This window comes from Hylaeus volcanicus, chromosome 6 (genome assembly GCF_026283585.1).
Source record: "Hylaeus volcanicus isolate JK05 chromosome 6, UHH_iyHylVolc1.0_haploid, whole genome shotgun sequence".
In the NCBI taxonomy this organism is placed as follows: domain Eukaryota; kingdom Metazoa; phylum Arthropoda; class Insecta; order Hymenoptera; family Colletidae; genus Hylaeus; species Hylaeus volcanicus.
In genome coordinates, this window is record NC_071981.1 from 10,941,408 (window position 1) to 10,956,355 (window position 14,948).

The 14,948-nt window shown below is 36.2% G+C and overlaps 1 protein-coding gene across 9 annotated transcripts in view; it reads left to right on the forward strand.

Annotated features, from left to right (window-relative positions):
• LOC128878821 (protein abrupt) overlaps positions 1-14,948 on the forward strand; it is a 145,252-nt gene that overhangs the window by 28,409 nt on the left and 101,895 nt on the right. For all 9 annotated transcript variants that reach the window (XM_054127366.1, XM_054127367.1, XM_054127368.1 and 6 more), the window contains exons 2-3: positions 10,469-10,873; positions 12,197-13,000. In XM_054127366.1, the coding sequence (XP_053983341.1) occupies positions 12,794-13,000 (207 nt within the window). In that variant the 5' untranslated portion in view covers positions 10,469-10,873; positions 12,197-12,793. The remainder of the gene's footprint in view (positions 1-10,468; positions 10,874-12,196; positions 13,001-14,948) is intronic.

Consider the following 14,948-nt stretch of genomic DNA (forward strand, 5'->3'; position numbering starts at 1 on the left):
CGCTACGCAGTCAGGCGGCTTCCATTTCGCGCGTCTAGCGCAATTACGCCGCTAGAAGCACGGGCCATCCGTGTAATAATTGAATGACGATCGGCCGGATGGCATAATAATCAGCCCACCGTCGTTGGATGACTTTCACCGTGGTGTCGTGTACAGCGCGAAAATCGACGTTCATGGCGACACGACGACGAACGGTTGTGTACACGACGATGTAAACCCGTGTACATGGAATACTCGTCGGTATTTACTGGCTTTCAGCGATGACGCTTTCTTGAAACAACATTGTTGTACGCCAGTGGTGCACAACTTTCTGTATTACTCGGCCAAATAAAATAAAACATTTTCCACGAGCCAATTTTGACCAGTTAGAACGGGAATAAAATCCTACGTTTCTCTTTAACGCAGTATTAATTTAGTTTGAAAGGATTGTATATTCAAAGATCTCTTTAACTCCTTGCACTCCAAGCAATTAGGTTATACGTTTAGTAGTCAACTACGAGATCTTGTTCAAAATATCTTGGCAAACTTTAAATTTGTATTATCCAAATAAAAGCATACATAAATTAACATATATAGTTTAATGGAAGTATAATATTTATTTTATTATCTTTAGTAAGACGTCCCTAAGTGCCGAAACAGTACAGCTAAATTGAGAAGTGCAAAAGATTAATGGCTGTCCCTTTGTTAACTTCAATATATTATAAAATTTATTTTAAAAGATATAGATATTGGAAGATTCACGTAATACTACTTTGCACTGGTTTTACGAGGTTCTGAAATGCAAGCTCTTTAATACAGGAAATCCGGAAGAGGTGCAAACATTCTCTAAGAGACTCTCGGTTATCCCCATCACTCGTTAGCATACTCACCTCGTACTAGACGATGAAGATACCGCTGAGATAAAGATGAATTAAAAGTATTACAATATAGTGTATATAGTACATTCTTATATTTTTGGTATCGATTTTCGAATTAATTTTTAATTTTCTTTTGTAAATCGAATAGAATTGGTGAAAGGGTCAAACTTTGTGCACCACTGTTGTACACTTTCTACGTGTACGAAGCTCGGTACGTTGTCGCTAAAGTACTTTCGCCCGTTGGCACGCAACACGCGTTCAACTGGCGTACAGACTTCCGCCTGAGAATGTGACAAATTTATTGCAATACCTGTCGACGGCCATGTACAGTCGTAAACGCATTCAATTGACACAGGGTCGTCTTTACTTAGTCGAAGAAAACGATGTCGAGTTTTGAACTTTGTGATCTTTACGAAGTTCTCGCGCGTGGTTCCCTTACGCGTGTATTTTTTAACCTTTAACCTCTACACTCTAATATACAGTGCGTGATCTAATTATTACAATAAGACAATTGCCAAGTAAATCAAGTTTTTACTTTTTACGAGCAATTCTGGAAGATCTTTTCCTTCTTTAATTAGTTTTCATATGTATTCAAGAGAATCGTTATTGGAACATAATTTGTGACATTAATCGAGCACAAAGATTTTTGTTACCAATAATTAGTTTATTTAATACAGAAAGGTTTAAACTTTACTTTTTAGCTGAACTTCTAAATTAGTGAATTCTAAACATTTTAAGGTACAGAATATTCTGAACAAAAAATTTGTTATACGATAGCGAAGAACCGTTCTGTGATCGGTAAACAGACAATGAGTATTACCAATTAGATATTGGAAAAATACATATATAGAAATTCGAGGAGAATCGAATCGGTTTACGCATAGCTCAAGAAACGCAATAAAGCATTGCAAAATACTCTACGTGCCTGGAGTAACGCGATAGGCGTTGTTGACCAGCGATTATAATGCGCCGTGCGAAATTTAATGCGTATGCAAATTATTTCGTGATGTTGTTGAGCACCTTTCGAATTGATTTTGCATTTGCATATATTCCAGAAAAGATTATCGGTGTATTTTCTTGAAGATTAGACGACACATTCAGCTTCTCGACGCTAAATGGATTAATCTCTGTGATCGAATAAAATCGATGAACAACCGAGAACAGGTGTCGGAATTCTGTAGTCGGTGCTGAAAAGGTTTGATTGATTCGTCGTGTGCGCGTTTTAAAATCGGTCGCAAAAAAGAAGTGTTACGCTGAAACAATTTTCATACTTATGTTTTATATTATTAATAAATGTACAAGGAGCTACAAGAATGTACCATAGTATGTTACACTACATTATATAGATAACACTGTAACACACATTTTTAGGTTATCATTCTATTGTTGTTTAAATATTAAAAGAAAAAATAAACATTCAAGGAGAGCAAATTTTGATGTCGTTAAAAGTTTCGGACACCAGATATACAATTACACATTTCTCAGTTCGCTATCAGTTTGTATACATTAGTTTTTATAGATACAATGTTGCATGTTATTCGAGCACGTCAGTCTTTAAATGTTCGTTAGTCTTGTTAGTCTGAATTTGTTCAAAATGAGATGTAAAAATAAAAACCGGTATACGAGATTTGAAATACGATAATTAGCAATATTTAATCACGAATAGAGACTCGAATTCGCGAAAGATTATATTTCTAAGAAGATTGAGTATTGGAACAATGTTATTTTCCTATATGAAAGTAAATTTGAAGACAATGGCAGCGATGGGAGGATCAGAGCGTAGCGGAAACCGGAAGAAGAACTGAATCAAAAGCATTCAGAACCAACAATGAAATATATTTATATATATTTTTGGTAATTTCTAGAAATTAATTTATTCTGTACTATTGCACAACGCTCGATGTATAGACATCAATCGAAAGTAGACTTTTTATACTTTATTTTTTAAGCGCAATGAAACACGTCGATTATAATTTTATGTGTATAAATAGTAATGTCAACAAATTTTAGTAACATAATAATTGGCTCTTTGACTTCAAGATTTGGGTTCTAGTGTTTTGTATATAATAATATAGTGTAACATAATGTAATACAATTTTGTTGCTTCGTGTGCATTGACTGATAATATGTATGGAATTTAAAAATGAAAAGTATGTCAGTATCCGAATATTTTTGTGGCCGACTGTAGCGTGAACATGACTGGAGAAACGCAATAAAGTATTAAATGGTGTTGCCGTGAGGCTGGAGTAACGCGATAGGCGTTGTTGATTCGTGATTATAACGCGTTGCGTCGCACTGCAACAAGGCTTGATCGATTGCTGCACGGAATACGTAAACGATCGTCGATTCGAGGAAGTTGTGCACAGACGTCCTTGATATTCGGCCTGGCGACATTTTTCGCGAATGAAATATTTAAACGCTGTATCTTTTGATTTATCGCGCATGTAACGTCGCGTCGCCCGACAAACACTTGAAACAAAAGAAAACAAAATTGCACGTGTCTGTTAAATCGATGTCTCGATCGTCGCGTTTACGTTACTGTTCTGTGTTGGCGAGACAAAAGTCAGTCCAACAATGTATCGTGATAGGCGTGTATACAGCGGCGATCAAAAAGATTGGTACGTGTAAAAGTTTCTCGTGCAATTCTTTTTATTAAACAAAGAATTCTCAAGACGAAAGAAAAAAATTTGCGATTACGATCGTAACCACAGAGAAATTTGTGATTACGGTTGTAATCACAATTACAACTCTGAAACATTTGATTACAATCGTAATCGTAATCACAACTCGGAAACATTTGATTACAATTGTAATCGTAATTATACGGGAGTCTGCTGTATGTGGTTCTAATTTCGAGAGATATAACCTTAAGCCACCTTGTTCGCAAATTTTTCAGCGATCTTTTTGCTTGATGAGTATTTGGGGAAAAAGCATTGAAATAGCTTCATAGCAAATTGTTTTATTCAAATACAATTTTTACTTCAATACCTGCTTACAAAATGCATTTCAAAGTACATTACCTCTATAGATCTATTATATAATATATTCAAGTCAAAAACAGATAGCCAAATAATCAATCACTTCAATTTCTTGAAGGATGGATTTAAAATTTTGAATTTCTTACGACAAAAATTGCTTACGGTTTATTTTATTCAAAGTACAATAATAATATAGAGTATACAGAGTGTATTTTGTAATTCTGAAAGGTAATGTGATCATAAATTATGGTAATTTTAATATAAAAGCGCATGTACACACATGTGCCAATATCCCTCCAAAGTTTAAGTAGTCAATCGCTCACGTTAGGAAAGGAAAGTACAATTTATATAATACATTTAGGAAATTTGTTACTTTTTGAAACCCGTGTAAATCAGGAGATATGGGTATAATTTCCAACCAGAATTGAACGGATAAATCTATTATTACTCGATCTGTATCGTTCTTTTATGATAGATTCTAGGCTGACACACTTCCATGCGTCACTCTACATGGCAATAACGTGTATACGCAATAGATGGTCTCTCTGCACTTGGTTAAGGTTTTTTTTCTAATTAAAACGAGCAACGCGCGGAGCGAGTCCGTTAACCATCGTGTGTCGTGAAAAGATCGAAGTTATTCGAGCTGCCGATGCCGGCACAAAAGCAACGATCGCTAATGATGTCGAGTTACAGCCGGTTGGTTCTCGTCGATCTCGCGGGTTCATAAATCACCGCCGCGGCAGATGTATGCAGATCGCCGTGTTTTTTGCGCTATGTAAGACTCCTTTGTGCGTGCACCTTCTAAACCATAAAAGCGGCATCTCCCGTCGAAGACGAGTAATAAACAAAGTTTCCCGGGTGCAGAGCGTTTCTCGAGAACACCTGTGCGTCCTCGATCGTCTCGATCGATAGCTGATGCCAGAGATGGGAACGATTTTTATCCATGTGCTGGTTGCGCACGAGAAAAATGAATCTGGGGAGCCACGTAAATTTCGCTACAATTGATAAATAGTACGTGGATTACAATTTGATATTGAGATAAAGTGTAATGGCAAAAAGGTACGCGATCCGATTCATTCTATCCGTGCGCGAGCAGTAGATTTCAATGTTGAATTATGAATGAAAAATTAGAATTGTAATTATGAAATGGGATGCATCGACCAAACTAAAAGGAAATTAAACTAAAAAATTGAGATAACTTCAAAACTGCAAACATGATTTTAAGTGGAAAAATACTATCAGATTATAGCATCGAAACGTTAAGTAGGATTGCGTCTGATATATTAATTAGAGCAAATGGAAGTCGGACAGTTAATCCACTGGCTGATGCAACAATACTTGATCACACTTACAATTGACTTATTAGCTTGTTTTACTGTAGTAGGTAATTATTGACGTTCTGACATTCTGATTCATTTTCATAATTATCGCGTGAATAGATGCTATGAATGCCTCCACTTCCTCGTATTTGTCATGTGATGTCGACCCATGTTTCCGATTATTATGTCACGGTTTCCATCAATCCATGCAAATTATCATCGATACGTCGAATATGGATTTTCTATATATTCACACTTTGAACCGCAGAAAATATGAGTCTTGAAAAACAATACGCCAATAATTGTCACCATACTGTTCTTCCTCATAATGGAAATCAATCGTAGGTACAGTGGATCAAAAGTGCAAAAAATTTTTGAGTTCAATACATCTACCTCTGATTGTTTTAAATAAGCAGTAAACAAAAAATTGTCCACGCTCAGTCAACGCAGTAATCGCTAGTCAACGGATTTATATTATACATTCATTTCATATGAATACAATTACTCGCAAAAAATATTAATATTACTATATTATTTCATGAAATATGCTCTACATTTCTTTCTTCATTTATAAAATCCGTAATCCAGTAATCGAAAGAAAAGTGAAGCTAAAAATTTGATCCTTGAAGAAATAAAAATATTTCACACCGAATAATTAGTTATACGTTGGTTTTATTCGTCATTTCGTATTGAAATACAACATATTTCGCTTCTTGAATAAGCGCAGATCCAGAGACGCCAGCAGATTTCCAGCGAGCTTGCGTTTACATTGTTTACGAAACTGATACGTGGGAGGCGCGTGGCGGGGGAGGACAATTTGAGCCAGTAAACCAAGCGTCGATCGATCGTTCGTCAAAATATATTCAGGGACGCGCGCGGTTCATTCATACGATATGTAATGCAATATGTGTGCGCATAACGCACACGTGGAATGCGCGACGCTCTTCCGTCGCGACTTTGCGTGCACGCAATGTGCTTGGAACACCTGATCTGAAGATACAGGTCGTTTCAAAATTAACACGTTAACTTCGAACTGGCCTGAATTTTTTGAAAAATCCGATGATCAGGGCCGCGCCTTGCGTGTGGGCAGGCTGTACCTCACGCAAAACCGTCTATTCAGGAAGGTACCATTTCAATAAAAAATTATATTATACTCTTCATATAGAACATCTAATTAAGAATGTTATGGCACTGACCAAAGTCAGACCCTCGACTTAGAGTCAGTCCGATAAGTATTCGTACACTCTATATCTATTGAATAAAGTTTAAATTAAAAGATAGGTTTGACGTTTACAAATAAATTTTTCATTATAAATACATACATGTGTACTGTTAATTATGTGCATATTTATAATGAAAAATTTATTTGGAAACCTACCTACCACTTCATTTAGATAAATCTTAATAGATATAGAGGCTACGAATACTTATTGAATTGACTGTATTTTGTTAAAGGGCTATGCTAGTCCAGCGGGACAAAAATTACGCAATTTTTGAGACTTTTTGTACGAATAATTATCCTACGTATTGTTTTACAACATTGTGTGTATGCTAATTATTACTAAAATAATAAGCTGAATTTTTCTCAAGTGAAAATAATGCGATTACGAGGGACTGTCAAATGAAATTGCTGTTTATGGCTGTCGCGATATAAACAATTGCAGTTCTTTAACCGAAAAAAAGAAAAGATATTCTTATTCTATATGAATGTAATTATAGTCTGAACTAGGATGATTTTAAAATATTAAAAAAAGAACAAAATGGCAGCATTTCAAATTAAATTTTTGATTTTTACGTTAAAAATGGATTATTTTCTTTGCTGTCAAAATTCGAATTTTACATTTATCGAAAATATCCTATTCCGGGCGATAATTACACGTCTATAGAACATATCTACCAAGTTGCAAGACAATTGGTTTATTAGTCTTTGAGTTATCGTGGCAGGCAATTTGAATATTGTCGTTTCGAGTAAAACGCGTTTAAAGTTTCATATACCACTTGTTGAGATGTACAAAACAATTTATCATACTTAGAGTCAATCACTTATTCCAGAGGCATATAATATAACTTCCTCTTCCTCATAAAATTCTTGCAAAACACAACAAAACTCGTTTTCTTGAAGCAATTAGACTAGCATAGCCCCTTAAGCCAGAGGTTCCCAAACTTTTTAGACCCGCAGCTCCCTTACTTACAATTAATATACAGATTATTTTCGTCAGTTTCTTTAATACCAATCAGTATGAGACTAATCTGAAATATATTAGACAGACTACATTTTGTGGCACAAGTTAACTAAATATAAGTGTTACCATTTCATAAGACTTAACTTCTTTATTATTAAACTTTACCAATATTTATTTTTCTTTCTCTTACATTTTTACATATTACATATTTACATATATATATTACATATTACATTTTACATATTTACATGTATATCGCGGCTCACAGTTTGGGAATCACTGCCTTACGCGGTTATGTCTAAGTGTTAACACGTGGCGACTGGAATAGTTACTTCAAGATAGTACCACGAAACAATGAAATCATATTGATCATTTGTTATTCAACTTGTTATTAGCGAGTGACGCGTTGATTTCTATATTCGTGATTTGTGAAATTATTTCATCGCGTTTTTCCTTTCCGATATAATTTTATTTCTAAATTGATAAGTATTTCTTTTTTAACTTTTTTATCTGAAATAGTTTTTGTACTTCTAGTATTTCAAGAAATGTCTTCTGCTGAGGTTGCACGAAATATTTCAATTCCAAATGGAAGAATTAGCGTGAAATGAAAGTTACTTTGTTGTCTTTTATTATATACATAGTATGTCGTGTACCTCGGTACACGATGTAAATTATGTACCGATATGCGATACCGGTTCTCAGGACGCGTTCAACGATCCACCGCTCAAGGTCATTCAAGGTCATTGAAAGTCATGCTTAAAGCTTCGATTAAGATCCCACCTTCCAGAATAGAAATATCGTCGAATATACGGTGATACTTGTGAAATCATACGGCTTCCACGAAAAACGTTTATCGAAACACTGACAATACAGGAAATAATTCAGATAATAAAATTACGCGAAACATCCTGTATTCTACGTATTGTATAACAATGGAAGATAACTTATCAACAATAAATATAACGACCATGTAATGTATATAATACGTTATAGATTAATTTGATTCAAAGGATCCTAGTTTTTGGTCTTTTCTAGGGTATTAGAAAATCTGAAAAATGGAGCAGTAATACGGAATATTACAAACATGTACTAAATTATATAGGAAAAGGAATATCAATTGCTAAAAAGTTCAGCAATTGTTTATTCAAAACAGATACAATGGTAACTCTTTATTGCATGCGTGCCATATTTATGAACATTACAACAGGACCGTAGATAGGCGTTTGATTTCTACCTGTAACAACTACTCTGTACAACGTTCGATCAATTGTAACAAATAATTTTCGTTTTCGTTTGCGGGGTAAGGTAGATGTTGGAAAATACGTATTTAATTTCAATATCGAAAACCGAGATAACGCATGCTCGCGCTGGACGCCTTGTAACGCTTTCTAGGTATGCGCTTGCGAAATCCTCTTCTGGTCATTATGTCAGTTTCATAATGCACGAGCAGTGCTCGGAGGCTTACACGTATTTTTCGATTCCTGTCGCGTAGCAAATCGTTAACGCTCCGTGCTTCACAATTCGAAGCAATACTCGTTGAACTGTTTGTTCTTATTTTAAATACTTTATTATAGACATAATTGCCGATTTTTCCATTTGGACAATATACGTATCCATTTGGAAAATATACACCTAGCAAGCAACTAAGATGATGTAAATAACAATGAACCTAGACATTTTCTCATTAAATTTTAAATCTGAATTTGATTTTATAATATTTTTGTAATGTTACTCCCAAAGAATTTATCGGAAACCTTGAATAAATATTTCTTACTTTTTCTTTTTAAATCACTTGGTTATGAAGCCAATAAACATTCCACATCTCTATTCGCAATATCCGTAACTATTTTTGGAATATGCAATACATTGTCACGCAAAATTGTTACGCATTCTATAGAAATCAATTCTATGCAAACACACGACTTAAACTTTGTATTACAAAGTAATTACTTTTTATGTACATTATAATGTACACTAGGTTCTAAAGAGGTTCAATATACACGTCTGTAATTGAAAAGCAATCGTCGATGTTCCGTGGTTATTTACAAAACGTTTCCTCGACGTGAAACGCAACGCGATGATGAAATCGGGTCCCTTTTTCGTAATTAAAGACGAAAAAGTAATAACAGACGAGCCGATTCGATATCTCGTGTGTTCTCTAATATTTGTTGAGCGTGTTGCCAAGGTAAATTCACGGAATCATAAACAGTACCGATAGCCTTATCATCGAGCGAGAAGATATTCCCGTGCATACAATTTTCCTTGCAATTGTTGTGTTTTATTCCGCGTTTAAATCTGTAATCGTTGTAAAATATTTGAAACGGTGATGTCTGAAATCGAAACGAGACGACAGACGACAGATTTCTCGATACATATTTTATCTTAGCAAAGTGTGATCTTATTACGCCGGTAAAAACTCGTGAAGCGACAAGAGCATATATATATATATTTACTAATTTGAGAAACTTATTTTTGTTGTTAAGAATTAACCGTATATTATTTGAAAGTTTTAACTCTATTCGATCCTGTTTCTATTTCTTGACATTCTTCGATTGTTTGTTTTACGATAAAATATTGATTACAAGAGACTTCAAATGGATATGGATGCTGAATTAGGCGTACAAGTTTGATAAGATGATGTTATTTAATGTTAGTTTAAAAAAATATCTTATCGAATTTAATTCGTTATGTGGAACCATGTTTTTCTGAGCCTAAAAATGTTTTCCATTCGTCCCCCATTCTGGAAATCTTCACCTGCAAACTCCCTTAAGAATTTCTCACTATATCACGAATTTTACTCCAACAGTGATACTTATGCTCACCGTGTCGCGTAGAGGATTCAGTCGTCGTTGTTCAGGACAGAATTTTCCAGTCGGTGCGATTTCTCGCAACCCTTCGCTTGGCGAACTCCACATCGATGGCACAAGGCCTGACTGATCATTAATAATTCCTCAGGAGGCACCGCGTTCCCCGCGCGTGTGACGATATAAATAAACGAGTAAAAACCGTCGGAAAGTAACGAATGAACGACCGTCATTACTCGTTTCATTTATAATCTCGTCTATTATCGAAGCTGCGACGAATCGGCGTATGCCTGCGCGTATTAACCTGTCCTTTTATCCGCTTCGCAGGAGAGGAGAGATCAAGGCGGCTGAGTAGGAGGAGGAAGGAGCGAGAGAGGTCAGAAGAAGAGGAGCAAACGAGTGGGAAGCAGAAAGGTCGAGAAGGGCATGATAAGCAAGGACACGCGTGTTCCACGAAAATCAGCCGACCTGGTGGACGATAGTCGACCGTTGGGTGTCCAAAGACTGAGAAAGTATCGACAGACTAGTCGTCGCGTTTCTCGACAACGAATGTCGGAATGACGCGTTTATCGAGTCGTGGCAGGGCAGAGGGTGCAAGGACTTCGTTAAACGGGAGAAAGTGATACGCGTCGTAGTTTGTGCCGGAGAAGGAGGTGGAAGAGTACCAGGACGGCGAAGGGTGAGGCGAAACGAGGAAACGCCCTGGAGATCGTTATATTTTTTGCGTACAAGGTAAGTCACCCATCTGTTAATGACATTTTCCGAAAATGGCCATTTTAGCACATTGTACCCCCACTAAATAAAAGGTTTTTCAATAGGAACGATACGATGTCAAAGTGAAATAAATCAGTAACTATTTCAGATAGAACAGGTTTTTCTTTTTTACTTTGAAATATAACAAATAACAATTATGTGTGGAGTGCAGTGTTTGATATTTATTTTCAATACATTCAGTGTTCGTGAGCTTCAAAAATGAGCTTCATCCGAATATACGATTTTTTGATAAAAATTAGGATCAATTTCAAATTGCTCTACAACCCAATCAGCAAACTCGGAACGGCTACGATTGCGATACAATATTCTTTGTTTTGCACTGTGGAAAGTGAAATCCTTTTTGAATTTGTGAACGATTCCACGAATACCAAGTACAGTTGATTATGTGGATCATAACTTTCGCCAAGTGCACGTTGACTATTTACAAAAGAGCATTTACTTTACTTTCAATTTTTTGGTAATTACCAAACACATAAAGGAGATAGCAATGAGGGAAACTGCGGTTTTATTGACATTAAAGAGAAATGTTCATCCATAGCGTAGTTAGTTTACTTGTTGAGAACCTGATTTTTTAAACATTTCAAATATTTGGAGGCAGCAAACTCTGCATCGAATTTCTAGAAATTTATTTTTCTGGATTTTTATTTCAATATTTAAACTGCAAATGAAGATAAAATATTGCTTTTGGAACACTTTATGTACATAAAATTGTCGTTAAAAAGGGCAATATCTCTAGACACAGATGTATGTCATTTCTTAATTGAGATAAGTGGTACACATGTATACCTTACGTGTTATAATTATACATGACTCGAAAAATTTCATTTTTTGCATGTTGCTAATTAAATTTATTAAAAGGACGTGTATCGTATTAGAATATATTATCAGATATATCACATTGGAAAATATTCGGGTGGTTTTATAGTTGACATGAAACATGTATGGCATATATGCGTCTATAGCACTCAAAGTGTTAGCAGACATAGACTTACTAAAACATTTTTCTTTCACGTTAGATACCAAAAGTGGCCATTTTCGAGCATCGTTCTATATAATTCCTAACTTACTAGAGTCCTTCACTTCGCGATATATCGGATATTTATCCGGCGAGCCGTCGGATGACGTAGTCGCGGAGTTCGGACGTTTCGACGCGCGAGATCGAATCTAAAGCGTGCAATGCAAATCTTCCGGGGTGTTTATCGATCGGTCTTCAAAAATGTATGATAGGCCGTCATGTGTCAGCGAGCACGAAGCTCACAATAGACACCGCATTGTTTTCAGAACCGATCGGGGGCTCATTGTCTCAGCATTCTCCGACAGCGGCGGATAACGTCCTCTCGTCGGTATCGCGATGTCATTACTATGAGTTCCACCGTGTCGGTAGACTCGAAATTTCCTTACACCTGAATAGGGTACCAAGACCATTCGACACACCAATCCACGTTCTACGACGCGTGGAAGGAATCTGGTCAACGACAACACACCAGTGGACCAAGAACAAACAGAAGAGGACCGGGAATTACGATCGGCAGCCAGTCATTGATCCAACGACGAGAACAAGGCTACCAAAGAATTTTCTATTCGAATACCATTGGCGGGAAGAGGTGAACCAATCGAAAGAAACCAGTAATTCGGTGGAGTGATAACGAGGTGACCTCGAGAAAATCCTTGATCACGTGCGACTCGCTGCGCGAGTTTGACCAAAGCAGTTGCGCGAGGACGCGGTCCAGGCTGTGTTGAATAGGGGTTGATAGGGATAGAGGGGTGCGTGGTGAAACGGGACGAGAGGGTGAAGTGAAGGTGTCCTCGTGGGGTGCCAGAGTGAGCACGATAGCACCTCTGGTGCCCTCGGCCGTGGGTCCCGAGGGGACGGACGCCATGGCGGCCTCTTCGTCCTCGTCGAGCGGCGAGCAACAGTACTCACTCAGGTGGAACGACTTCCACTCGAGCATCCTCAGTTCATTTCGTCATCTGAGGGACGAGGAGGATTTCGTGGACGTGACACTGGCATGCGACAGTAGCAGCTTTACCGCGCACAAGGTCGTCCTCTCTGCGTGCAGTCCCTACTTCCGGAGGCTTCTCAAGGTCAGTGCTTTTCGCATTCCTCAACTTTCTTCGCAAATCTCTCGAAATTTCCCTCTTTACTTATCAACTGAATTGCGATTAAAGAAACTTTTATTGGATTTATGGAGCTGTTCTCGTACGTTCGCAAAGAAGAAAGACTTTAAGAATATTATTTCACATAATAAGTCATTGTGAAATGTCAATGTTTTTTATATATAATCGTAGACGTGTTAAATTTATTAACAAAATTTTTTTGTTTACTTTTCATCATCTTCTTTTCATTGATACTAACAACATGAAAGTCTTCTTTTTCCATAGTTGACTCGATAACTTGACATTAGATCATCCGAAAGCGACAAATTAAACAGGTTATTAAAATATAGTTTTGTAGCTACTGTAATTACAATTATTCAATAATATTTAACCATGAATTAAATGTTCAAAGTTAAACAAAGTATTGAAATAATTCAAATACCTGCTATTTTGTCTTTTATTTGACAGTGAGGTTTGATTTTATTACGGACGATAGTAATAAAAGTATAGTTTAATAATCTTTAGAATTTTTTGATTTCATATTGTCCAATGTCAACCATAACATTTGCCGAATACTACGCAAAACAAAATAATATTAGAAAGCAAAAGCAAACTAATGATGAAATTTTAATAATCGCTGCTAAATGGCAGTATTAACTGGAAAATTAAAAGTGTTCCTAGGTACATTGTGCTCTAGGTACAACACTTTCCCCTATGTATTTATTTTATGGTTCGTGTGGACGAACTGCATCGTCATTCTGACTTCTGAGACCGAGAACACTACGAGTCGGACCTGCAGTTTAGCTGTCGGACCTCAGAATAGTTATTTAATTTTCTTCGTTTTGAGTCTAATCAGAATCTACAATATTATAATTGAATTTATTAAATCAACGCATTCAAAGGATCTTAAAAAATTTTTAAACAAATTATAGGTAATGTTTATATATAGTATAGGAGAGGGTAACATAAGGTTGCAATTCGTAACCTAATTTCTAATGATCAAGATGTATAATTAATTAAAGCCAATTTTCTATTCTTTAACGATTAAAGTGGATCTATATCAACAATAAGTGAGAAAATAATTTATTATCTATTAAGGAATCTAAGGTAACCGTGTATTTTAAGATAAACTAAATATCTAAAATTATCAAACCGAATAAGTACTTTTATATAAGTATCATTGTGGAATTTATATTGACCAAGCTACGGTTGTTCGCATAAGTCTTTCGTCGACAGCCGTACGAGTCATAATGAAGTGCAGCCCTTCTGCTATGTACAAATAAAGTGTACTAAATAGGTCAACTGCCTATTCGGAATAACGTGTCACTGCTACGTGATTCTGGTTTATAGTTCAGACTTCATTGGTATACAACTATACACGAACATAAAATAAAAATCATCGCTGTCGTGAATGTGTGACAATGATCTCTAACGAGAATTGTGATGCGTCACGCATGTTTTAAAGACATAGAACAATACAAACTGTATAACATAATAAATTAGATTAAATAGTGCAACTAAGCAAATTGTTGCCCTACCCATAGTACGAACAACTATGGAACAGTGAAATCAAGCATGTAGGTTTAGTATGAAAAATGTACACGCTTTCCAACTGAAAGCTCGTTATAGTGAATAGTTGCGAAAATGTTTCTCTAGAATTTTCTAAGTGTGTGTACGTTTGTTTCTTATTGCAACGTCGATATCGTTTTCTCAATATGATGCATGGTGAAATCGATCGCCACGGATTTCGCACGAAAAATTTATTGCCGGTTCACTGTGTACGGAATTTATTACAAAAATCTATCCTGCAATTTGCATCTGAGCAATCTTGAATACTTTCCTCTATCCGCGTCGTTAGAAAGCACGAACGATTCTCGTTATTAGCCATGAATGGGCCGATATTTTTGAGTCGTTGTTTCAAAAAGTTTACAAGACG